Genomic DNA, 27,678 nt, shown 5'->3' on the forward strand with positions numbered 1-27,678 from the left:
TTCTTCAGAATGTCATTAGTGACTGTTCGGACCTGGGCTGTACAGTGACTAATTGGGGGGATTTAGACATGGAACTCTAGTGAATGTGGGTTGGAATTTGGGAAGGAAAGTGGGGATGAAAATAGTGTTGCAGTTTGCAAAGAAGTAGGGTGTAATTTTGAGATGGATTGCGGCAGCGTATTTGAAGAGGTGGAGACAGCAACAGGCAAAAGCTGTTGGTTTACACCAAAAGCTGTTGCTTCCACTGGGACCCAGGAAGGGAAGTTGTCTAATTACCAATTCAAAGGGCGATGAGGACATTTCTCATGGAAATTATGGAAAAACATTAAGGGCAGGAAAGGCCTTGAAGGAAAGAGGAAGAAGAGAAGTGGTAAAGGCAGCCAAGTCATAGGAGTTAATTGTACCAAGGATTGGAAGTGTGGTGGAAGAGGGATTTGAGAAACGCTTTGAATATAAACTGGCAGTTACTTGTTGTCCTGAACTATGCACTTTTGGCAGCTGTGTTATCTGGGTGCCTTGCAGCCTATAAATTACTTTGAAAGAGTCTAAGGCCATGGCAAGCACCATCAGCAGAATTAACATTTTTTTCTTCTTTTTGGCAGAAATCATCCGTGTTGGTGATAACAAAAAGGTCCACCATATCGAGCTTATCTCAGGAGAACAGCTAATAGCTGTTATATCCGGACGAAATCGCCACGTCCGCCTTTTCCCCACCACAGCTCTCGATGGCCGCGAAGGAGACTTCTTCAAACTGGTGGAGACGAAGGGCTGCCAAACGCTGGTGTCAGGATTGATGCGCCATGGCACCACCACGTGCCTGAGTGTGGCCATGAAACGCCAGGTGCAGTGCTACGAACTCAACCAGAGCAAAACCCGCCACAAAAAGTTCAAGGAGATCCAGGTGCCGGGCAACGTGCAGTGGATGGCCATCTTCAGTGAACGCCTGCTCGTTGGCTACCAGTCGGGCTTTGTCAAGTACCCCCTGCAAGGGGACGGGGGTCCTGTCAGCCTGCTGCATCCTGACGACCACACGCTCTCCTTCATCAGCCAGCAGCCCAACGACGCGATCTGTGCAGTGGAAATCTCAAGCAAGGAGTATTTATTGTGTTTCAGTACTGTGGGCGTGTATGTGGACTGCCAGGGTCGAAGGTCAAGGCAGCAGGAGCTGATGTGGCCAGCTATTCCCACTACATGTTGTGAGTTGGTTTGGTTCTTCTATCTGTAGCCTGGGGCATTGTTCAGGTAACTCCAATTCCTAGCACCGTACTTGGGCTAAACCTTAAAAAAAGCTCCGCCTGCTCTGTGTTGAATTACTTGATTACCACAAAAGTTCCATTGTGATAATGGAGTGGCTTCATTACAAGGCAAAACAAGACGGCAAAAAAACAGCCGTTTTAATTTTTAGCCTGAAAACGGTGTGCATTTATCATGTTGAACGCAACTATGAAGCGGGCCATTCTTCTGCATAAAGGAAGGTTGTATCCCACCTATACTCTGCTTCAATGCAGAATTAAGTATTCTTCATGTTCTTGCATCCTCTATGGTGACCCTCAGGTGGAGTCCAAGATGGAAGTGCTTGATGCCAGGAAAAGTATTCTGTAGTAAAAATACTAAACTAAACTTATGTTGCCTTTTGAACAATGATGTTAGCTTTGGAAGAACTTTTGTTCCAGAACATTTTGTAGTGGGCAGGTTTTCAAGTCTGCTGGCTATTTCTTTACAAATCAAGTTTAAACCATAGATGGTGAGGTGTGTGGAATAATGAGGAAACTGAGAAGAGCCATCCGTCCATCCTATCCTATCCTATCCCACCCGTATTTAGCGTTCTGTATACTAAATCCGGGAAAGGGAAAGGACAGGGAGAGGGATAAAGATTTATGAATCCACAGGGCCAGTGAATGAAACAGGAAAGTTAATTAGACCCCAGAGAAGAGTGTGAAAGGGGAGAGCTTGATTGATCCCTGAGTATAATAAGTAATGAGGAGAAAGTTCGGGACCCCCAGGAATGGTGAGGCAGATGCGCAAGGTTAGTGAGTGAGAGGGCAAAGCACACATGATGCCTGGAGACATTGAATGAGAAGTCTCACGTTGGATTCCTGGGGATAGTGAGTGAAAGTGAGGAGATCTCATTAGGTTCCTGAGGACCGTTCCCCAGAAAGGGGGGAATTGGTTTCCGTGGAACGGAGGAGGTTAACGGGGATATGATTACATATAAATGATGTGGAGTACAGATAGGGAACTGCAGGAAGCTTTTCCCCATATCAGAGGTAGATAAAACCAGAGGACTCCGATTTAGGATAAGGGGGAAGCAATTTAAAGGGGCCATCAGGGGGGGGGGCCTTCTTCACCCAGAGGGTGGTGAATATCTGGAGTGCTGTACCAGAGAGAGTGGTTGAAGCTGGGTCACTGGCAGCATTTAAGCCGTCTCTAGATGTGGGTGCGATTCATTTGGAAAATGTTAGTTATGCAGATACAGCAAGTGATGAGAAAATCTAATGGAGTGTTTATTGTGAGAGAAGTTGAATATAGAATGAAAGAGGTTATGTGATAGGACATTGGGAGACCATCTGGAGTTCTGTGTATAGTGCTAGTCTCTTTATTTAGGACAGATTTACGAGTGTTGGAAGCAGCTCAAAGAAGGTTTAGTAAGGTGTGGTATGTGAGGAATGGCTTGTATTTGCTGGGATTTACAAGAGTGAGAGGAGGCTTGACTGACAACTTCATTGTATCCTTGTCAAGACCATGACTACTGTTGTACAGAATCTATAATGCTGTTATCTAGAATCAGATTAAGAGTAAGTTTAATCTTTTAGTAGTGTAGTTAAAAGTTGCCCATTTATCACCGAGATGAGGCTACATTTTCTTCTCCAAGGATTATGAGGTTTGGAAATCTCTTTGTCAAAAAGCCGTTGAAGCAGAATCTTTAATAAATGTAGATGGATATCTGATGAGCTGGGGTGGGGGATATGGATTGAGCTGGTAATCAGATCAGCTATGATCTTATTGAATAGCAGAAGAGATTTGAGGGGCAGAAGAGCCTGTTGCCTATTTGTGTGCACGCCATAGATTTTCCTTCAGCCATCCATCCCAAAGTATTTTGCACGAGCAGTCTCGTAAGCTGCAAATTGATAATAATACTGTAAGAATAATATAGAATGTGCAACAATAAATTAATGACAATGGATCTTGGAAGAACTCAGCAGGTCAGGGCAGATGACATTTCGGGTCTGGACCTTTCTTCAGACTGATGGAGTAGAGGGGGGAAAGCTGGAAAAGAGAGGTGGGGGAGGGGCAAGTGATAGGTGGATACAAGTGATGGTAGATGGGCGGAGTATGTGACAAAGGCTAGAGGTGAAAAGGAAACAAAAGGATGCCAGAAAAGGAGAGAAGAGGAATGAAATGGAAGGGATATGGATGGAAAGGGGCAAGGGAGTGAGGAAGGAGAGGGGATAATGTAGGACTTGGGGAGCAGGGTGACTGGGGTGATGGGAGAAATGTGTGTGCAACGGGCAGGGGCAGTGTGGGGTTGAGGCTAGGGACTCCTACTTGAAGATTGTTGGGTTGTAAGATACCCAAGCAGAATATGAGGTACTATTCTTCCAGTTTGTGTGTAATCTCTCTCTGTCATTGGAGGAGGCCCAGGACAGAAAGATCAGTGTGGGATTGCGAAGGGGAGTTCAAATGGTTGGCAACCGGGAGATCCAGTAGTCCTTGGCAGACTACATGCCAATGCATGGTGAAGCGGTCGCCTGGTGTACATTCAATTCCACTGAGAGAAAGGAGGTTGCAAAGGAAAGTGTCTGGGGAGGTGTAGGTTGGGTGGGAAGGAACGAGTGAACAAACGATTGTGAAGAGCATAGTTCTATGGAAAACGGAACTTGGCACCTTAATCTTATCAAAAGACCATTTATCTAGTCTGAAGAAGGATCCCGACCTGAAACGTCATCTGTCCTTTCCCTCCATAAATGCTGTCTGACCCCGAGTCGCTCCAGCACTTTGTATTTTGCATAAGATTCAAGCATCTGCACAATCCCATGTCTTAATCATTTATCTCTTGGCTGTGATAGCCATGGTCAGGTCATTATTGGAACTATCAGGACATGCTTAATCACAGGCTCACCTTTTCTGTGGTATATAATGAACAAATCCATAAATTGTTTATGTAAGGAGTACGGGTGAGAGGCCATTGGTACAGCAGAGGTGTGAAATCAATCAGCATGTTTTTGTGATTCTTAGTCATAGAGATAGATTAAAACAGTGTGGAAACAGGCCCTTCGGCCCAACTCACCCACACCGCCCAACAATGTCCCAGCTATTTGTAATAGAAAAAATCGCATCAGGTATAAGAGAGCTCTCAGCTCTCCAGTCTTTCCTCCCATCTATCCATCACCTTTGGAAACTTTTATTGCCGTTTGAGGACATGAGGACCAAAGTTGGCCAATTAAATTCAAAAAGCCATTATGAGACTGAGAAACAAGAATAAAACGAGTGGGACAGGCCCTTTGGTCTCATTATCTGTACTCGTTCTCACCAAGCACACAGTTAACAATGGCCTGTTTCCTTTACCATCATTAGTTTTTTGCATTTCTTTTATTCATTTGTTCTATATCTCTCTACATTACCGTTTATACCTCTCATTTCCCTTTCCCCTGACTCTTACAAACTGTGGTAAATAGTATAATCTAGGGAATGGTGATGGGAATGTGGGAAGAAAATAAAATAGGATTAATAATGGATTGCAGTGACAGGCAAGGCGGTGAGGAAGGTATGTGGCTTGCTTCATCAGTCGAGGCATGAGTACAAGATTTGAGATGTCATTACTGTTGTTGTCATGTTATCCTGCTGTACGGGATGTTGGCGAGACCGTACCCGGATTATTGCTGCTGTTCTGTTGTGCATATTGTGGGAAGTATGTGATTAAACTAGAGAGTATGCTGGGACAGGCGAGCTCGAATTGTAAGGAAAGACAAGATAACCTGGAACTGTTTATCCTGGCGTGTTCAAGGCTGAGGTGTGAGAAGTTTATAAAATATAAGTTATATAAAAAATAATAGATAAAGTATAGTCACAGTCTTTTTAACCAGAGTAGGGGAGTCTGAAATCAGAGGGCACAGGGTTTAAAGAAAGGGAAAATAAAGATTTAATGGGATCTTAAGAAACAAGTTTTTAACACAGTTCTTCACACAGAGAATGATGGGAATGAGCTGCCAAACAAAGTGGTAGAGTTAAGAACAACTACAATGTTTCACGAAACATTTGGACAGGTCCATGTATAGGAAAGATTTAGAGGGATATGGACCAAATGCAGGCAGGTGAGACCAGCTCAGGAAGCCAGCATGGACAAGGTTGGCTGAAGAGCCTGCTTCTGTGCAGTATGGTTCTGACTCTGAATCTATTGATGTCAAATGAGTGGTTGACAGTCTGTGCAGACGCACCCGGCTGTTATTGTGTTGTAGAACTATTTCTTGGGCTGTGATGTTATCGTTGTGCCATATTTAGTGAATGACCAAGTTGTGCCATCCAGGGTGTAACCCATACCCTTGCTCACTGTTCCACGCTGAGATACCTACAGCATGGAGCAGTTAATAGATACTCAGTGACGTAGGCGGTGGTTGGTTAAAGAGATGTTTCCTGGATGCTATGTGATCAAAACCTAAGAATCTTCACAAGGCTTGGAATCAACAGAGACAGCCCCATCTTCCACACCATTGTACGAGTTTTATCCTGCCTCCCTTTTGGAAGCTGAACCTTGTCAAATACAGCCAGGGCATGCTTACAGATGATGAATGCTAAGGGTGATTGAAGAAATGTGATTTTTTTCTTTCTTAGAATGGCTTAAACTATTTGGACAACACTTACAGACAGGAGCAAGTCGAAAAGCCCGGATTAGAAAAGCACACTAAGGAGACACAAGGAACTGCAGATGTTAGCTTATATTAAAAAATACACAAAGTGCAGGAGTGACTCAGCAGTTCAGGCAGCATCTCTGGAGAAGGGTCCTGTCCCAAAACATAATCTGCCCATGTTCTCCAGATATGCTGTCTGACCCATTGAGTTACTCCAGCTCTTTGTGTCTTTTTTTTAGAAAACCGCTGTTGTTCTTTGGCATTTAATTTATTGTAAAGCTTGGTATTGTATAGAAAGTTGAGAGCTTGAGAAAGAATAGGCACACTGCAATTTTTTTAATTTAAATGAAAATCAAAAAACTTGAGATGTTGGAAATTTAAAGTCAGAACTTAAAAAGCAAGAAATGGTTCAACAGTCTGATGGACGCTGAGAAAAGGCCATCCTTGAAGATGGAAGTCACAGTTTTGAGGTTCCCGTACCTTCTTCCCGAAGATATCAACAAGATGAGATTGTGGCCACAGTGGTGTGGATCGTTGATGATGTTAGCTTCAATATCAATCGTTGATTAATATTAGAACAACTTCTTCCCCATTGCTAGCAAACTTCTGAACCAATCACCCCCTTCCCGGAGATGCTGCTACAAACTCTTGACTCTACCTCACTTGGTTGTTCTCTTGTGCTTTATTTTTGCACTACTTTGGAATGGTCTATAATCTTGCACCATTCTGCTGTTTTGTACTCGTCTTTGCATTTAATGTTGTTTTTTACATTACTGTACAATTACATTTACTCTGTCTTCATGTGAACCAGAAATTTCATTGCACCCAGGTATTTATGACAATAAGCAAATCTAAATCTGAATCTGACTGAATCTCACTGATAAGCAGAGATTGACTCCCACAAAATCTTGGGCAGGCCCTTGTCACACTTCACCCTGTCACCCCCCTTTCTGCCAGTTATCTGAAACAAAGCCAAATTGTTTGCAACCGCTGTATTATGCCTGATCCCAGGTTGAGTTTGGGTAATATATGTGTAATTATCTCTGAATTTGTGTGACATTACCCTCCTCTCTGTCACTGATTCTGCATATCTCACACTAATAGCATTATCCATGTTTTTATTACTCCCAGTTCAGCTCTTTGTAAGGTTTGCTTGCTTCATTCTCCATTAACCCAATGCCATCCAAAACTGCCTTATAATGTGTACTCTCCTCCAGTCTTACAGCTTCCTGAGATCTCCTCCAAATCTTCCCTCTGGAAACACCCTCAATTTGAATTGGTCGATCATTGATGGCTGTGCCTTTAGCAGCAGCCCAGGCACATAACGCCGGAGAGAAGGAATGGGCGATGTTTCGGGTAGAGACCCTTGTTCAGGCCCAAAACGTCACCCATTCCTTCTCTCCAAAGATGCTACCTGTCCCGCTGAGTTACTCCAGCATTTTGTGTCTACCTTCAATTTAAACCACCGTCTGCAGTTCTTTCCTACACATAACTCTCAGTAGCTGCTTTTGCCCTTCTACCACTCATTTTGCCGTACATGCAACCATTGACACATAACTCTGGAAATCTCTCATTTCACAGTCATTACACCGAACATCGTTTATATGACTGTGTGTTGGGTTGAATTTCATCATGTTTATGAGTGCACAACTCATTCAAGGTGCTATATAAATACAACTCGAGAACCTGAGCTATAGGGAGGGGCTGGTCAGGCTAAGACTTGGTGTGCAGGAGGTTGAGGGGTGATCTTACAGAGGTGTATAAATCATGAGAGGAATAGATCGGGCGAATGCGCACAGTTGTTTACCCAGTATAGGGGAATCAAGAAGCAGAGGATAAGGTGAGGAGGGAAATATTTAATACAAACCTGAGGGGCAACTTTTTCACTGAGTGGGTATATGGAAGGAACTGCCAGAGGAAGTAGTTGTGGCAGGTACTATACACAGGTACATGGGTAGGAAGGGTTTAGAGAGATGGCAGGTGGGACTAGCTTAGATGGGGCAGCTTGGCCGAGTTGTGCGGAAGGGCCTGTTTCCGTGCTGTATGACTCCATGACTGTCCTGTGGAGATATTTAAATACGGAGTCTACTTTAAGCAAATAACATCCAGAGGACGAGGGTAAATAGGTTCACTCTGCTGAAGGATAGATTTAGGACTGATGCCTGCAGTTGATATGCAGACAGAAATTGAACCGATTACACATACAAGAAAGGTGTTAAAAGTCTAAAACCTGACTCATTTTGTGGTCTAACGCAACCAGTGAGCAGGATGTGTTGGATGGCCATTCTCATCAGTGTGCGTCTTGTGAAAGTTATGGCAACCTCTGCCAATGTTGATCTCACAGGCACTGTGACTCAAGTTCCTTTTTGTAATGAACAACAACTTTGAAACCCCATACTCCAGCGAGTGCTTGTCAAAGTGTGAAGTATTTGGGCTGTCGAATGCTACTTGTGAAGGGCTAATTATTCCAGAAACTTCTTCAGTGTCTGTCTTCCCACTCCTCAAATGTGCTTTCTCACCACCCCTGACTTGCTCCATCCCTCTCTCTCTCTCCTTCTCTTTCTCATTTAACCATTTCTGGATCTCCACTCTCTTGATGTTTCTTTCTAATTATAGAAATTAGAACAGTACAGCACTGGAAAAGGCCCTTCAGCCCACAATGTCTATCCCAAACATAATGCCAAGTTAAACGAATCTTCTCTGCCTGCATGTGAGCCATATCTCTCTATTCCATGCATATCCATGTGTCTATCTAAAAATCTCTTAAGCATCACTATCATATCTACCTTCACCACCACCCCAGTCAGCACATTCCATGCACTGAAAAAATAACTTTCCCCACTCTCCACTTTTAAACTTTGTCCCTCTCATCTGCACTGAAACATAAAAATTAGGTGCAGGAGTACATTTGCACCACCCATGGCACTCAACCACTTTCCCGTACCTGCCTTTTCTCCATACCCTCTGATCCCCTTGGCCATAAGGGCCACATCTAACTCCCTCTTAAATATAGCCAATGAACTGGCCTCAACTACCCGCTGTGGCAGAGAGTTCCAGAGATTATGTCCTCAGTCTTTGAATATGTAAAAATGAATGAATGAATGAATGAATGGATAAGTTGAATGAATAAGTTTATTGGCCAAGTATTCACATACAAGGAATTTGCCTTGGTGCTCCGCCCGCAAGTGACAACAAGACATACAGTGATAGTTAGGAATGACACAAAAAACATTAAACATTAATAATAAAACATTATCGATTATGCATGTGAGTTAAATAAAATACCAGAGCAAAGGGAGGCTACAGATTTTAAGTAATTGAGTAAAGAACAAAGAGCTGCAAACGCTGGTTAATCCACAAAAGGACACAAAGTGCTGGAATAACTCAGCTGGTGAGGCAGTATCTCTGGAGAACAGGGATAGGTGACGTTTTGGGTCAAGACCTATCTCGTTTGAAGAATCCATATTCTCCAGAGATGCTGCCTGACCTGCTGAATTACTCTAGCACTTTGTGTCTCTGTGTCTTTGACATTTCCAGCCTGGATTAAAAAGGTTCTACCCTACATGCCTACCCTACTTAAGCCCCCCAGATGTTCCAGTGAAAACAATTCAAGTTTGTTCCAACCTCTCCTTCTAGCCAATATCCGGTAATAAACGTATTGGGTAGCATAGAGCTGGTGGGGCTGCTGCCTTACAGCAAGGAGCCGGCTAAAAACCTGACCTCTGGTGATGTATAGTTGTAGGTGAGTGTGTGGAATTGATGGGAATATGGGGGTAATAAAATGGATTAATGTAGGGCTGGTGTAAATGGTGCTTGATGTTCAACACAGACTTGGTGGGCCGCAGGGCCAGTTTCCGTGCTGTACGATTGTATGACTAGTGCTTTGCATTGAATTTTCCATACATATCTTATAATCCTACTGACATGATGACATAACATTTTAACCAAAGTTTGGTTTCTAGTTCTCAAACATGTCTTAGTAATAAAAATGTGTTATAACTTACTGTAATATCTCCACATAATGGTAGTAGGGATGAATGGCTAGACAAAGGAAATTGGCTTAGTTACTGGAAGCTATAGACAGCCAAGCCGGATTTGACTGTTTAAGTAACTGCACTGATTGAAGTATTATCCAAGGTCATTGTTTAGTATGTTAGCACATGATGTTGCTATAGAAATGAAAGGTAAATCAAACAGACTTATGATGACACACCTTAAGGCACCACCTGTAATAATATGCAGTGTTTTAGTCCCTGGATATGCCATGTGTAAAAAAAAAAAGACACAGAGTGCTGGAGTAACTCAGCAGGTCAGGCAGACTTATGGATAGGTGACACAGGACCTTAAGGCAGACCACCTGTCCAGAATGCTGCCTGACCCATAGTTACTGCAGTGGGGTTTTTTTTAGCATCTCCCTGTACAGATATGCACCATGTGTAAAAAAAAAGACACAGAGTGCTGAAAGTAACTCAGAAGGTCAGGATAGAAAGATGTGCATCTCTGTGAAGAGAAAACGAGTAAATGGATAGAGTGACATTTTGGGTCAGGGACATTATTTTTCTTCAGACCTCGTCCAGTCCTCCAGAGATTGCTGCCATATGACCCAACGACGAATGGAGACCAGCTCTTTGAATTGGGGATTTTTTTGTAGGAACCAGCATCTGAGCAGTCCCTTACTTGCAATCTATGTTGCAACGTTGTTATTGAGTAGTATTTCAATGCAACAGTTCTGAGTATTCAATGGGTAGCTGAACGAGCGAAGCTGTATATTTGGAATCCAAACCGTTTGAAGTCTATGTGGAAGAAGTCATCTATTTGCATCAAAATAGCTGCTCCTGAAAGACGAAGCACATGCCTACTGCTTTTTTGGATCAAGGCTTGTACCCACTGGTGATCCCATATTTAGCTCTTGTTCGAAAGTGTCATTACCTCTGATGCTGATAGATAAGGTTGTCCATAGTTCCCTGTGTATTGGTCGTGTTTGTGTCAGGAGAGCCTCTTGCTCCTGTAATGACCTTAGACGTAGCATGAAGCTCTAGCCTATCTGTGTCCTGGCTTAACTGAATTCACTGAGATAGCCCTGTTGAAGTGTGCAAGGTTATGAAGCGTACCAGCAACAAAAGGCCAAATGTGGTCAATGGTGGTAAAAGGTTTGAGTACATTGTGTTGGGGGGACATCTTTTAACACCCGCATTTCTAAGTGAAACTAATATTTTCCTACTTCCCATCTTGCGGGGACATGATAATCCTGCAATAATCAGCTATTTGGAATATTTCTCATCAAGGGGTGGTTTTGTTGTGGAGCACTTCAGTTGTATTCAGATTCTGTGTTTCCCTGCCCATGATCTGCCTGGAGGGAATGGACATAATACCTCATCCAGAGTGCTGCTGGTCTCCTGGTTCTACTAGGGGTTGCATCGTTCTGAGGACCTGCCACTGTGTTCCTACATTAAAGGTTCGAAGGCACCAGCATGATTGTTCCTCTAATGGTGACATCAATGAGGGAGCAGGGATCCATTAATCCATGCAGTTGATGTTTTTGCAAGTCTCGTGATGCCTGGTGATGTGTAGTCGACCCGTGGTCTTGGCTCTGACATGGTCCTTACGTTTTATTTCTGCAGGTTACAATGCTCCATATCTGTCTGTGTACAGTGAGAATGCTGTAGATGTATTTGATGTGAACACAATGGAATGGATCCAGACAGTTGCACTAAAGAAGGTGAATTTAAAAAAAAAATCTTTTTGTTTTTCATTAATTTCTTTCTATGGCAGAGTTCCACAATGTTTCACAGTCTGAAGAAGGGACCCGACCCGAAACGTTCTCCAGAGATGCTGCTTGAACTGCTGTGTTACTCCGGCACTTTGTGTCTTTTTCCACAATGAGTGTTCGCTTTCTCGCATTTTAATTATTTCCTTCTTTGTCTTCCATTCTTTTCCATTTTGTTTATTAATTTTTATTTTTATTCCTTTCTCCTCATGATCATCACTTCCTGAACTCCCTTTTTACGAGTCTAGCACGTTTGCCACGTAACGGCTAAATCCCTTAATCACCATATCTCCCTGCATTGTCCCCGGATTAGTTCCAAGCCCTCTGAACTCTGTAGAAATAAAGAACCAACAGATGCCTGTTAATACACAAAAGGACACAATGTGCTAGGATCCAAAGCATCACGTATCCATGTTCACCAGCGATGCTGCCTGATCATGCTGAGCTGCTCCAGTATTCTGTTTCCATCTGTAAATTCTGTCTAAGCTGGGGGCCCAAGCCTGAACACAGTATTCTGTATTTTAAATCAATGAGATTTCTCTCCTGTGTAGGGAGGAACTGCAGATACTAGTTTAAACCGAAGACAGACACAAAAAGCTGCAGTAATTCAGAAAGTCAGGCAGCATCTCTGGAGAAAAGGAATAGGTGACGTTTTGAGTCGAGACACTTCTCCTGCTTCTTCTGTGCAGTTTCACATACTATGAGCTCGTTAAAACACTTCTGTGTATCTGTGAGTGTGTGTTTATTCCTCCACATTCCCCAGTCTTATTATCTAGATTCTCATTTAACTTTTTTTTGTCCTCTGGCCTTACCTTACTGGCTGGTTTATTTTAATAACATTTTATGTCAAATGTAACCGTTCTTTTACTAGAAGATAACCAAGTGCAGCTGAGCTTTGAGCAGGAGACAACAGCAAAAGCACACTTTGAGGATGTCATATGGGCACGAGTTCTGAAAAAATTAAGTGAAGTTGTCTTTCAGCTGTGCCTTGTGAGGTTTGTTAAAGCAAGTACCTCTCGTTACAGGTCCGGCCACTTAATACAGAGGGATCATTAAACCTGCTTGGCCTTGAGACAATCAGGTTAATCTATTTCAAGAATAAAATGGCAGGTACGTGCAGCAACCATTACTGCAGTTATTTTAGGATTGATGGAATGTCTGTGAGTATTCCTGAGCAAGCAAAATGAAGCAGGACAAAAGGCTGGCCAGAACATATAAGCATGAATGAATGTGTGAAACCTGTCACCTCTTAATGTTCCCCATATGCATGGGCTTTTAAAACATGCAGGGGGACACAATGAGGCTTGCCATCTAGGACAGGGGTCGGCAACCTACAGGCCACGGGCTGGATCTGGTCCATAACCCAAAATCATCCGGCCCGCAACTTTTTAAAAATTAGTTTTCGCAACCTGGGAACAGCAGCCAGTCCTGGGGCAAGCAGGTGACGTGGGCGCTACAGCCAAACCTGGGGCAAGTGAGCCGACCTGGGAGCGCAGCCGACCTGGGTACTGCAGATCCTTTGGCCCACCGTATCCGCGCCGACCAGCAGTCACCCTGTACACTAGCAACATCCGACACACTAGGGACAATTTACAATTTACTAAAGAACTTAACCTACCAACCTGCACGTCTTTGGGGTGTGGGGCAGGTGAACTGACCTGGAATCTATAGCCAGTCCCGGGGCATGCAGGCAACCTGGGCACTACAGCCAGACCTGGGGTAAGTGAGCCCACCTGACCTGGGACTGGCTGCAGCGCCATAGTTTTGTTTATCACCATAGTTTTGAATTCACAATCTATATAAGGTGTTCCACTCTGTCCAAAACACAAATAAATTGTTACTGAATACAGAATTGTTCAACATTGAATTGATGGGTTTAGAGGGCTATAGACAAAATGCAGGGAAACGGGACTTGCCCAATGTGCCAACTTGGTTAGCAAGGACAACGTGAGCTGGAGGATATATTTATATGCTGTACAGCTCTATGACTCTAAATATAAAAGAATACGGCTGTTTTTTCTTGAAATGTAAATAATATCAGCCTTTCCGTGAAAGAGAGCTGCCTCTCTAGAGAATGTGCGACCACAACACTACATGGCCGCTGATTATTGGGCATGTGGACATTGACATTGTTTCTTCTCGGAGCAGTGGTCTGTAACGGACTGGCCAAGTCTGTGGATGACCATTACAAACGACAAAGACACAGATTGCTTGTAATCTTATTACTGCAATGATAGTCAAAACGCAGAGTGTTTACAGGAACAGGGGATCGTACATTCGATCATCAACCTGTCTTGTTTGACTCCCACAGAAGGAGATGAGCTTGTCGTTCCTGAAACATCTGACAACAGTCGCAAACAGATGGTCCGCACCAGAAGCAAAAGGAGGTATTCTTTCCGGGTGCCTGAAGAGGAGAGGCTTCAACAGAGGAGGTGAGAGCATTACCCATCACCACACCTCCACCAGCTTGACACCGATTCCTTGTCTGAATCCTCTCCTTCTCTCTCGCTCTCAGTTCTGCTTGTTCCTTCCTCCTGATCCTGTCACACCTTCTCCGAACGCCATCTACCAGAGTCAGTTCCCTTCCTGAATTTCACCTCCTAGTCCTACTCCCTCAAACAAGTAGCAATAAGGAATGCAAGGATGAAAAGCAGTGACGACCATCATGGTGTCTAGTTGTACAAAACATTGTGAGGCCACACTTGGGAGTGTTGTGTTCAGTCTAGGTCAGCCTGATATAGGAAAGATGCCTTCAAGCTGGAAAGAGTGCAGAAGCTTGGACGTAAATGTAGACGCGTTGGTCAGTAAGTTTGTAGACGCCACCAAGATTGTTCGGGCCGCAGACTGTGAAGATGGCTGACAAGGTATACAACAGGACTTAGATCAGCTACAGAAATGAGCAGAGAAATGGCAGCTGAAGTTTAATCTGAGCAACTGTAAGGTGTGCACATTGGAAGGTTGAATGTAAGGGGAAAATATACAATCAATGGGATAAACCCTAACAGCATTGTTGTACAGAAGAATCTTGGGATCCAAGTCTATTAACACCCTGAAAGTGGCAACACAAGCTCATCTCCTTCTGTGGATGGTAAGGAAAGACTATGGTTTGTACACAAAAATGCTGGAGAAACTCAGCGGGTGCAGCAGCATCTAAGGAGCGAAGGAAATAGGTAACGTTTCGGGCCGAAACCCTTCTTCAGACTATGGTTTGGTTGCCTAGATTGGCCAGGGCATTGAGTCAGAAAGTCACGATTCTGCTTTATAGGACTTTGGTTTGGCTGCATTCGGAGTATTGCGAGTAGTTCCGGTCACCGCATTACAGGATGGATGTGGAAGCTTTGGTAGGAGTGCAGAAGAGGTTTACCACAATAATCATAAGACATAGGAGCAGAATTAGGATTGGGGGTATTGGCTACTGGGATAGGTTGAAATGACTTTGATTGTTTTCTCTGGAATGCCAGAGGTTGAGGGGAGACCTGATTGAAGTATATAAAATTATGAGAGGCACAGATTCAAGAGTAGACTCAAGGGCCTGAGCTACAGGGAGAGGTTGGGCAGGCAAGAACTTTATTCTTTGAAGCGCAGGAGGCTGAGGGGTGATCTTTTAGAGGTGTACATGAGGAGAATAGGCAGGGTAAATGCACAGAGAATTTTACCTAGAGTAAGAGAGTCAAGGACTTGAGCGTACAGGTTTAAGGTGGGAAGGAATAGGTGGTGGGTATATGGAATGAGTTGCCTGAGGAGGAGGTTGAGGCAGGGACAGTAACAACATTTAAAAGACACTTGGACAGGTACAGGGAAGATTTAAGAATCAAGGGTATCAGAATCTGATTTTATTCGGCAAGTATGTTTTGCAACATACGAGGAATTTCCCTGGCCAGGTCAGTCATACAATTAAAAGCAACAGACTCAAAAACACATTTTAACATGAACATTCACCACAGTGACTCCTACACATTCCTCACTGTGATGGAAGGCAAAATAAAGTTCAAGTCCTTCCTTTTGTTCTTCCTCGGTTGGGGGCTTTGAGCCCTCCGTTGACGGGACGGTCTTGACTCCCGTAGCCAACGGCGTTCGGGCCCTCCGCGTTGAGGCGTTCAGCTCCTGCATCGGGGGTTGTCAGCTCCCCCGCGCTGTGCGATCAAACCATCTACGGCGTTGGAGCTCTCGACAAACATCTCCCAAGACTGCGAGCCCTTGATGGTAAGTCCGCAGGCCGCGGTGGGAGCGATCCCAGGCAAGGGATCCGCTCCGATGTTAAGTCCGCGCCCCGTGGTGGGGCTCACGACAGTCCGAGGAGGCTTCCATCTCCATTGATGGAAGGCCGTTGAGCCCAGAGAATGCGATCCAAAAATTGATCACATCTCCGGGAAGGTAGGAACCTGAAAAAACATTCCACCCCCCCGATCCCCTCCCCCACACAAAACAAACCGAAGTACATGAAAACAAACTTTTAACAAACGCTAAAAATAACAAAAAGATGAAAAAACGAACAAACTGCCGGCAGGGCTGCCTTCTCCCCTGGTGGTCTATACACATGTTATTTTATTGTTATATGACATTCTTACTTGCAGCAGCACAATGGAACATGGTATTCGCTAAGCATATAATAAACAAAAAAAAGTTCAGTGTGCATGTGTCTGCGTGTCTATATCTATATATATACATTTCTCTATGTATCTATATATATATATATACATAGAGAAATGTTCCATGTTACATTAATAAATATTTCTTGGTGGTACTGTGGTACCAATACTTCATACATTTCCTTCAAATAAGCAACTTGCATGTCGATGTTAAGCCAAGACATACACATATATACATGCACATGTACATACCCCTAAACAAAAAATAGTGCAATAGTCTATGTAGTTCAGAGCTTATTTGGTTTTGAGGAACATGAGCCAAACATGGATAAATTTGATTAGCTTAGATGGGGCATCTGTCGGTACGGATGAGATGGACCGAAGGGCCTTTCCCCGTGCTGTATGATTCCATAACTCTGTCCAGCAATGTCATATCCCTGCAGTAGGAAATGAGAACAAGCACATCACTCACTCCATACCCAGCTGCCAAACGTTACTGCTGACAGATATGGTCAGCAGAAACCTGGTGGTAACGGTGGTGGCTGCTGTCAGCAGAGACTGATCTCACCTTTGACAGCTATTGCTGATGCACGGGAGGGTTGAGCAAGACAAGGCCGGGTTCTAAAGAGAATCCATTTGGTGTGGTTATGATTTGTTGGTGCTGTGACAGCCAGTGTCATTTACACTCCAGACACCCTGCTCTTCATTCACACTCATTCTTGCCTAAGCCCAGCTGAAAGGGAAGGAAAAGTGAAACGGATTGCTTTCCTGTCTCCAGTCATTCTCTCTTCTCCCTTCTCCCTTCTCCCATCAGCAGATGTTAAAGCTTGAAAGCACATACCATCTGATTCAGGAACAGCTTCTTCCCCATTGTTATCATAAAACTATGTATTTGACATATTCACCCTGACAAATAGGTTCTGGCTCTCTACCTTATCTAAGCTTCTCATAAGCTAAGGATGAATTTCCGATCTCCCAGCCTACCTCATTATATACTTTGCACTTTTTTTGTTATCTGCACTTTCTCTTTAGCTGTAAGGCTATAATACTGTTTTAACATTGTATTCTGCTCTTTCCACAACCTGTTGTACTTGTGCATGAGTTGATTGTACTCATGAATAGTATGGTTTGCTGGATAGCAATAAAACAAAGCTTTTCACTGTGTCTCAGTACACGCAACAATAACAAACCAATACCAGCTGTTTGACTTGACCAGCTAGAAAGTGACTGAACATTGATCAATCCTCCTGGCAAATAAAGGAAAGAGCAAGAGCAATTAAAGGCACGACTGCAGAACCATGGAAAGGAGGGATAAGGTTATTTTATTATTTTTATTTTTTTGTTTGATTTTCTGAACAGAGAGATGCTTCGCGATCCAGAAATGAGGTCCAAATTAATCTCAAACCCCACGAACTTCAACCATATTGTACACATGGGGCCAGGTGATGGCATTCAGATTTTGAAGGACCTCCCAATGGTAAGTTAGCCGACAATAAAGTCTTCAGGCTGCATCTTTTAACAACAGCCTTAAACAATGTCCTTACACTCATTCAGGTCCTTTGGTAATTAGGATTATCTCTTAAAGTCAGCACTGAGGGAATCGGTGGAGAGACCTACATTAATAATTTCAATGTTCTAATAGCTTTGTGATGGCTTTAATCTGTGGCCACCATCCGTGGTCCCTGGGGGTGACTGTTCACGTGTGGTTTCCTTTCTTATCTTGCTTATTTCCTTCTGTTCCCATTCGATAGCCCGGCTCCCCGCATCCACCCCCCAGCCATCACTTCAACCTGATCTCCACTCCTACCAACTTCGAGCATGTCTATCACATGACTGCCCACTCTGCTGAGAACTTCCTGAGCCACGATCAGGCAGCTCCCGTCTCCAGCTCATCACCTTCTGTGACTCCCAGGGTACAGTGTATGGTGTGTGGTGTGTGTGTGTGCACTCATCAGCTCACTAACTACCAGATGCAGTGCCTGTCAGTTCGTGTGGGTGTGTGTGTGTGGTGTGTGTGTGCACTGATCAGCCCACTAACCACAGGATGCAGTGCCTGTCAGTCCGTGTGTGGTGTGTGTGTGTGTGCAGGGCTGCCAACTCTCACGCATTGAGCACGAAACTCACGCATTTAATTAAATTCTCGCGCTGAACACAGAATTTCTCAAGCTCAAAAAAATTAATTTGTTTTTATAAATAAATAAATAGTCGTGGGCAATTCAATTCGCCCAAGCCTTCCAGATCTCCACACTCACCAATGAGAATAGTTTTCCCATAAAGAACTAGCAATTTGATTGCTTGAGCCCATAGCACACTATTTAAAATGACAATGTAACTGCAGTACTAATGATTCCATTTGACATTCATGGAACCAAAATCTGCAGGTGCTAGAAATTCAAAATAAAGCAAAAATTGTTTGAGGTGAGTAAAAATAAAAACCATGAGGGGAATATATAAAAGGTACACAAAAATGCTAGAGAAACTCAGCGGGTGCAGCAGCATCTATGGAGCGAAGGAAATAGGTGACGTTTCGGGCCAAAACCCTTCTTCAGACTGATGGGGGGGTGGGGGGGAGAACGAAGGAAAAAGGGAGGCGGAGGAGCCTGAGGGCGGGGGGATGGGAGGAGACAGCTCGAGGGTTAAGGAAGGGGAGGAGACAGCAAGGGCTAGCAAAATTGGGAGAATTCAATGTTCATGCACCCGCTGAGTTTCTCCAGCATTTTTGTGTATCGGGAATATACAGGGTCGTTTTTCCCGGGATATGTGATTCAAGAACTAGAGGGCATTGGTTTAAAGCAGGGGCATCAAACCACTGGCCCACGAAGGGGTCCAATCCGGCCCGTGGGATGATTTGGGGAAAAAAGTATTCCCGTGCAGATGGTGTGATAGGTGAGACACGGCGATGGTCCCAGCACCGATTCCTGAGGCACCACTCACACCTCCCACCCTCACCTCCGGCGGCTCTGTGTCCGTCGGCCGCTCTGTCCACACCACACGGAGTTTTAACCCCGGCCCGGAGCCAGGAGCAGACCGGGTAAGTGGGGTGTCAGTGCCGCCACCGGAGTCGCGGGGATGAATCTCGGGCTAAGGCTCCGCTCCGATGCCCGACCCCCGGGTCACTGACCCTCACCTCCCCCGGACCTAGAGCTCCTGGGCCGGCTCGCATTCCCCGGACGTCGCCAAGTCTCCGAATGTCCGCTCACTCCGGGTGTTGTCGCCGCTTCACTGACACGCTCTCACACACAACCTAACACACACACTGGCACACTCACTCTCACATACAGGCATCCACCCTCACACATACAATCTCATACACACACACACACACACACATACCCTCACACATACACACACACACACACACACACACACACTCATACACACTGCCACACACATAAATGGGACTAATTTAGATGGGGCATCTTGATCTGCATGGACAAGTTGAAGGCCTGTTTCCATGCTGTAAGACTGATACATTGTAGAAAGGGTGCAATTGCCCTGGAAAGGATCCAGGAGCGGTTTATGAAGATGTTGGCAAGGCTGTAATTTTTTTTTCACTTTGAAGAAAGATTTGATAACTGGGATTGTATTCTCTGCAGCAACGAAGGTGAAGAAAATACTTAGTTGAGGTGAATAATATTATGAGAATAGGACCTGTTTTGCTTAACAAAGAGTATAGGAAGGAACTGCAGGTGCTGGTTTAAACTGAAGATAGACACAAAGAGCTGGAGTAACTCAGCGGGACAGGCAGCAATTCTGGAGAGAAAGAATGGGTGATGTTTCGGGTCGAGACCTTCAGACTGAAGAGGTTGAAAACCAGCCATATAGATGTAAAACACAATGACTGGGTATGTGTGTTATTCAACTAAGGACAGAAATCAGAATCTTTATTGACGTGACACCATGATAAATATATCACGGAAAAAAACGATTTAATGGGGTGGCACGGTGGCGCAGCGGTAGAGTTGCTGCCTTACAGCACCACAGACCCAGATTTGATCCTGACTACGTGTGCTGTCTGTACAGAATTTGTACATTCTCCCTATGACCACCACATGGGTTTTCTCCGGATATTCCGGTTTCACCCATATCCGAAAGAAGTGCGGGTTTGAGGGTTAATTGGCTTCTGTAAATTGTCCCTGGCGTGTAGGATAGAACTGGTGTATGGTAGATTGCTGGCGGTGTGGACTTGGTGGGCTGTAGGGCCTGTTTCCATATATATGTTTTACATATATTTCTTAATTTAATTGAACCATATACTTGATTGAATATGTGGCATTAATTTTGTCTTGTTTCTATAGTCAAAGGGTAAGGTTGATTAATTTATTTGTGCAGAACAGTGATGGAAGTCCGACTCCTTTTGCCTTGTTTCTATTTTTTTTAATATAGATATATATATATAGAAACATAGAAATTAGGTGCAGGAGTAGACCATTCGGCCCTTCGAGCCTGCACCGCCATTCAATATGATCATGGCTGATCATCCAACTCAGTATCCCGTACCTGCCTTCTCTCCATACCCTCTGATCCCTTTAACCACAAGGGCTAAATATATATTATATATGTGTGTGTGTGTGTGTGTGTATACACACACACACACATATGTATAACACCATGAATTATAATCTGATTTCCATACATGAATATACTAGGGTCATTCATGTGCTGCACCTGTTGATCAGAGCCTGGCTCTACTGTGGAATGTAATTAGGAATGTAATTTAGCCGAACCTTATTCATACATCCAATTTAAAGCATAAATGTTGCATTCAACTGTAAGTTAAAAGACTCGCTACAGTATGCACCAGATTGCACAATTTCAAGCTGTAAAATGCAAAAGCTCTGTACCGGGACACTCCCCCCGGGTCGCTGCACTTCCTCGCAATATCTCACTCTCATCTCTCACCTAATGTTGGCAGCCCTGGTGTGTGTGGTGTGTGTGTGCACTGATCAGCTCACTAACCACAGGGTGCGGTGCCCGTCAGTCCGTGTGTGGGTGTGCGCACATTTTCCTTGCATCACCCCATCAGCTTCAGCTCCTAACAGTCTCCAGACACTGCTTCTCTCTGCCCAGAACACCTCCCAAGTACTTGGTTAAAAGCTCTCTCGGAGATGGGTGGGATTCTGACCTCAAATTCATGGCTAGGAGCAAGTAGTGAGGGAGAGGGAGAGGGAAAAAGCCCGTCGTACCCTCTGTGCTTCTGCAAGATGGAGTTAACAAAGCACTGCATCGGCAGAAAATATTCCCAGGGTGAGCTAACCAAACAAATCATATCAGTAGATCACTTCCAGCCTTTGGACGTTCCAGAGTGTTTCATTGCTAGTGGTCATAAGGCAATGTAGCATGGAGCCATGCCCTTCGGCCCACCTTATCCATGCTGACCACATTGACATTCTTAGTTAGTCCTATTATCTACCTTTGCCCCAAATTCTTCTAAACCGTTTCTATCCATTTATCTGTCGAAATGTCTTTTAAACTCATGATTGCATCCACTCTATAGCTTCTTCTGACAACTTGTTCCAAATTAAATCTCTCTAAAGTTATTCATCCTGCGCACCAAAGAAACAGTCCCAGCCTATCCAATAGATCCTGACAACTCAAGCCTGCAAGCACAGGCAGCACACTGCTGAATCTCTTCTGTACCCTTTCCATCGTATCCAATCCTTCCTGTAGCTGGGTGACCAGAACTGCACACAGTTCTCCAAGTGTGGCCTCACCAACGACTTGCAAAGCTGCATCATGATGTCCCAACTTTTGAATTCAGTACCGTTCCCAATGAAGACAAGCGCCTTCTTTACCACACTAACCACCTGACTCATCGTGTACGTGTAGTCCTGTATCTCTCTGTACTACAACACTCTCCTGGGCTCCTTACCTCGGTGATAATCGGACCCCATTGATAAATGAGCTCGGTGGTGATAATCTAAAACTGATGGTGATACTGTAACTGGGTGATAATCTGACCCCCGGCGATGATAACCTGAGCCCAGAGGTGATAAATGACCCCAGCAGTGATACTCTGACCCCAGTGGTGATAATCTCCTGACTTGGTTGCTGACCTTGTCTCTCTCTGACGGTTTCAGAATCTGCGGCCTCAGGACGAGAAGAGCCGGACCATGTTCAGCGCCTCCGTCAGCATCCCTGCCATTGCTCGCTCACGCACAGAGCCAGGCCGCTCCATGAGTGCCAGCAGCGGGCTCTCAGCAAGTAAGGCTCGCACACTCCACTTACCCCCTCACCAACGGTGCTGCCGCAAAACCAGCCGCCCTCAGCCTCGCCTCAACCCCTCCCATGGACAGGGGAGGTGGGGGGGAAGGGGCTGGAGTGGGGCAGGTGGTGGGCGAGAGGCAGAGGGTGAGAGTCAAGACGTTGGGGGAAGGCAGGAGGTGAGAGGGGCAGGGCAGGGCTTGGGGAGAGGGGGGGGGGGCAGGGGTTAGGTGCTCCTTGACCTGTTACGGGCAGTGTGAAGCAAAGACCCCCTCCTATGTCACAGGGTATTCAGATGAGGACAACCATTCAAACCAATTTGTCTTCCCCCCCCCCAAGCCCTGCCCTGCCACTCTCACCTCCTGACCAGATGACCAGAGTTCCCTTCCCACCAATGCCACCCCTCCTACCGTCCTTAGGGTAACGGGCTTCATGATAACTATCACACGTGCGTTATACAGGCTCTCACGATAACAGGCAGAATACAGGCAATACACGGAGGGGCCTTTTTTTGTGCTGCGATTCTGAGTATTTATGGGCATGGGAAATGTTTTAGTTTAGATATACAGCACGGAGACAAGCCCTTCGGCCCACCAAGTCCACACCTGCACACTAACACTATCCTACACACACTAGGGACAATTTACAATTTTACAGAAGCCAATTAACCTGCAAACCTCTATGTCGTAGGAGTGTGGGAGGAACCCGGAGAAAACCCACGCTGGTCACAGGGAGAATGTACAAACCCCGTACAAACGGCTCCCATAGTCAGGATGGAACTTGGATCTCTGCCAATGTTAGGCAGCAACTCTACTGCTGCTGCACTGTGCCACCCGAGTACTCTTGGAATAAATTGAGTAATGTTCAAGGTTAAAGTCCTACAGGACTGATGTTCTGAGGAATTTCATATGTAGCCCTGAGGGAAGAATGGATGCCTGGGCAGGCATGAATGTACTGGGCCTCAGGGCTACTAATGAAACACCTCAGATCATCCCTCGTCTTTCAACACTGAGAATCACAGCACAGAAACAGGCCCTCCCATCCATGTAGGGGACAGGTTTGGAGGGCAGAGACCCATACAAGTGGCAAAGATGCTGGTGAGCTAGACCTGTACTTAAACTATTTCAGTGTCATTCACCCTTGAGTCTTTATCACAAAATGTCATTCACCCTCGACTAAATTTTCTTATGTTTTTTGGTAATTTTCGTCATATTCTCCCTTGTGTATAATTTTATATATAATTTATTTTGTCACATGAGCAAAAAACATAAATTAACTAATTTCTTAAGTGTTTATTTTATTTAACTTTTTTGAACATCCTAAAAATATGTAAAGAAAACCAGGAGTGAAAAAAAAAGTGTCATTACCATTGGCGTTGGAAAATCATTCTATTAGAATGATAAAAAAAAACATTCCAACATCTATACACTGGGCTTCAGCCCCATCCTACCCTTTTGGGCTTTGTTTACTGCAGTTTTTTTCTTAAAACCATGGAGTATGTGATTTAATATATTAGCATCCAACTAATATAACTTTCTATAACTCTCCCTGACGAAAGCTCACAACACCACCAAATATCAGCGTTGGTAGCTAATTTGCTACACAAAGTAAAGTTGCAATTCAACAGTTTCCTACGGCAATCCTCCAGTGTTGCCATTTATACATTTATGTTCCCACTAGCTCGCCTGGTCTTCCCTAAAAGGTTATATTACAGTAAATTTGTAAATATCCTGCTACTTTGAAATTAGAAAACCATAGGTGGAGAGAAAAAAACATTTCAAATTTCCAGCTCCACTGCCATTAAAACTAATAGGAGCTTTCTAACCACTGTAATGACAATGCCTTTTTTAAGTATGGAAAAAATATATATAAATATCTGAATAAATTAAGTCTTTCACCCTTCATTCACCCCTCTTGTTTCATTCATAGAAACATTTCACCCCAAAATAATTTCATTCGCCCTTGGGTGAGCCATTCAGCAGTTTAAGAAGCACTAGACTACAGACATAGAGGAGCTCCACTCCTAGGGGAGATGCAAGGTGCAATGTACAACAATCTAGGCAAACTCTTACTGACTGAAGCAACTCAGAATTGGAAAGCTCGTCATCGTGACTATCCATTGAGGTCGAGGATGATGGTCTACGGTCTGTTGTTTTTATGGACTCTCAGGTGGCTTATGAGTCCAATCCAGGCTTCGAAAGTTCTTTGGCATTCAGGACAGGTAATTACAGATGGCAGATCGGGCTTTGGTTAAAATAACATTTAGTTAAATAACAATAACAGTCAGAATTGGAAAATTACATTGAGTGGGTGAGACATTGTAGTGAAGTGATTTTGCTGTAATGTGTAGCATGTTGAGGTTTGCCACACCCTGTGCCAATGCAGCGAGAGCTCCTGCTGGCTGTGCTGTGGGGTGGTGTCCAGCTGCCTGTGCTTCATGTGCTGTTGTTCCCACAGGGTCCTCGGCACAGAATGGAAGTGCCATTAGAAGGGAGTTCTCGGGTGGCAACTACGTCAACAAACGGCAGCCAATGACGTCCCCGTCCGACGGGTCTCTGTCCTCGGGTGGGATGGACCCGGGGAGCGACGTGCCAACCAGGGAGTTTGAACGAGACGTAAGATCACCTTCAATAATCTCCTCGCGTCCCGGTTCCTGGCGCGGGAAGACATGGTGGATGAGTGTATAAAATCATGAGGGGAACAGATAGGGTGAAAGCCTTTTGGTCTTTTACCCAGGGCAAGCAAATCAAGAACTAGAGAACATGGGTTTAAGGTGAGAGGGGAAAGATTTAATAGCAACCTGAGGGGCAGCTTTTTCACAGAGGGTGGTGGGTGTATTGAACGAGCTGCCAGAGGAGGTAGTTGAGGCAGGTATAATAACATTTAAAAGCAATTTGGACAGGTATATAGACAGGAAGGTTTAGAGGGATGGGGGACAAATGGGATTAGCGTAGTTGGGGCATCTTGGTCAGCATGGGCAAGTTGGGCTGAAGGGCCTGTTTCCGTGCTGAGTGACTCCGTGACTCTATAGCTCCATCTGCTCCTCATTCCTCACCCTGTCCATAGTGGGCTGGTGAAGATGGTCAGTGTGGTGGCTCTTCTGGTGATTGTGGCCCAGAGCCAGTCTCAGACTTATACAGCACAGAAACATGCCATTCATCTCCACAATAATTACACAATCAGATGGATGACTCTACCAGGTCTTGGGGAAACATGTAGATGGTCAGTGAGTTTGCAGACAACACCAACATTGGTGGGGTTGCGAACATTGAGGAAGGCAGTCAAGGTATACAGCGGGATGTAGATCAATTACACGTATAAGTGGAGAAAAAACAGATGGAGTTTATTCTGGGCAAGTGTAAGGTGTTGCAATTTTGTAAGTTGAAAGTAAGGGGAAAATATACAGGGACTGGCAGGACAGAGGGATCTTGGGGTCCAGGTCCATAGCTCCCTGAAAAACTGGTAATACAAGTGGTAAAGGAGGCACAGTCATCAGTCATTGAGTGTAAGAGTCAGGAAGCCAGTCTGAAGAAGGTTCTCGGCCCGAAACATCATCCATTCCTCTCCAGAGATGCTGCCTGCCCCGCTGAGTTACACCAGCATTGTGTGTCCAGCTTCAGTTTAAACCAGCATCTGCAGTCCATTCCTACACAAGCCATATTGCAGCTTTATTATGTGAAACGATAACTGCGAAAGGAACTGCAGCTGATGGGTTGCAAAAAATACTGGTGCTGGTGTAGGTCAGTGGATCAGGCAGCATCTCTGGAGAACATGGATAGGTGACGATTCTGGTTGGGGGACCCTTCATCAGACTGATGGAGTAGATGGGAAATAGCTGGTAGAGAGAGGTGAGGGGAAGAATTGGAGCGAGAGCTGGCAAGTGACAGGTGGATGCAGAAGAGGGGTTGCTTGGCAGATGACTGAAGGTGGAGGCCGCAACCAAGACTGGAGGTGGGGGAGACACAAATAGGTTGATGCTTGAAATGAAATAAACACTCAACAGATCAGGCAGCTTGTGTGGAGAGAACCTTGGATGTGATCAGAGAAGCCCAGCTGGTTTAATGCAGCCATGCCTACTTGCCGTTGTTTTCCAGGACTCGGATTCGCCCAGACACTCCACCGCATCCAACAGCTCCAACCTGAGCAGCCCACCTAGCCCCATTTCACCCCACAAACCACAGGCCCTGCTGGTGGAAAACACAGAACACATCAGCTGGGAAACATGAGACCGCCGACTCCGGACACAACTTCCATCCATCCCTTGCTCTTATCTCGCTGCACCCATCCTGACTCCTCTCTCTGGGTGAAGACTGCAGACCTGGTGAATGGAACGAAAAGCATTGTGGAGCTGGGACACGCGCACGCACACACACACACACCATGTGGGAGCTTTTACCCTGCCTCCCTCTCTCCAGAAGGTGAGGAGTGAGTTCTCTCCTCTCACAGTTCCTCTTGCTACTCTTTGTGGCTGTAGCTTGTTTCTTACGAAAATGGACCACGGTTAGGTTGTGTAACTGATGTTTAAGATGTTGTTTCTCATTACAGCCTCACTAGCCACATAGGTCCTCAGTGAATAAACAGGGGTGGGAGGTTTGGGAAGGGGGGGGGGGGGGGGGGGGGGGGGGATGCAGGCTCAGACTTCAGTCTGTCCCAGATAGAGTGTCGGTGGGCTTTTCTTTGTACTAGTGTGCTCAGTCTTTTGATGTTATTTTGCAATAATGATGTGTGTACATCTGCAAACAAATCACCAAACCTTATTTTACTAAAAGAAAAACACACAAAAAATCTTTTGTGATATAGAATATATATAAAGTATATATATATAAAGTTGTGTATAGTTTTACTTGTTGAAACAGGGGCAGAAGGAAAGGTTACAGTGTGTGGTGTCGCGGACTGCTGGTAGATGCTTATATAAAGTTCCTGATTGTAGTGATCCAAGGTAAAGCTGAAAATCACATGAAATCGGCAGCTTGGAAGCTGTTACAAAAGGTCCCGAGAGCAAATGTACTTTAGTAAATAAAGTCCAATCCATAGATAGCAAATGTGTGATTTATGTTACAAGCCTCCATCGCTTGCAGTCAGTCCAAGGGAGATTTGTCCAGCAATTTTGAATAAGCACAGCCCCCATTTTGCAGCCATTCGCAGTATTTGATCAGGCACTCATAAACCAGAGCAGTGCGGAACAAACGTCATACACTACGGACAGGGAGGCAGGCCACAGAGGGCACTATCTCCCTCCATCCCTTCCCAAACATTCCCTCTTATTACACTT

General features: G+C 44.8%; 1 protein-coding gene across 1 annotated transcript in view; it reads left to right on the forward strand.

The window, feature by feature from the left end:
• LOC129697513 (serine/threonine-protein kinase MRCK alpha-like) overlaps positions 1-26,998 on the forward strand; it is a 308,786-nt gene extending 281,788 nt beyond the window's left edge. Inside the window, 8 exon segments of the mRNA XM_055636147.1 lie at positions 603-1,196; positions 11,468-11,565; positions 12,639-12,723; positions 13,925-14,045; positions 17,562-17,679; positions 22,283-22,406; positions 24,864-25,021; positions 26,501-26,998. Coding sequence (XP_055492122.1) covers positions 603-1,196; positions 11,468-11,565; positions 12,639-12,723; positions 13,925-14,045; positions 17,562-17,679; positions 22,283-22,406; positions 24,864-25,021; positions 26,501-26,632 — 1,430 coding nt within the window. The 3' untranslated portion in view covers positions 26,633-26,998.
• The last annotated feature ends 680 nt before the right edge of the window (positions 26,999-27,678 follow it).

The sequence above is a fragment of the Leucoraja erinacea genome, chromosome 5, assembly GCF_028641065.1.
Source record: "Leucoraja erinacea ecotype New England chromosome 5, Leri_hhj_1, whole genome shotgun sequence".
NCBI lineage: Eukaryota > Metazoa > Chordata > Chondrichthyes > Rajiformes > Rajidae > Leucoraja > Leucoraja erinaceus.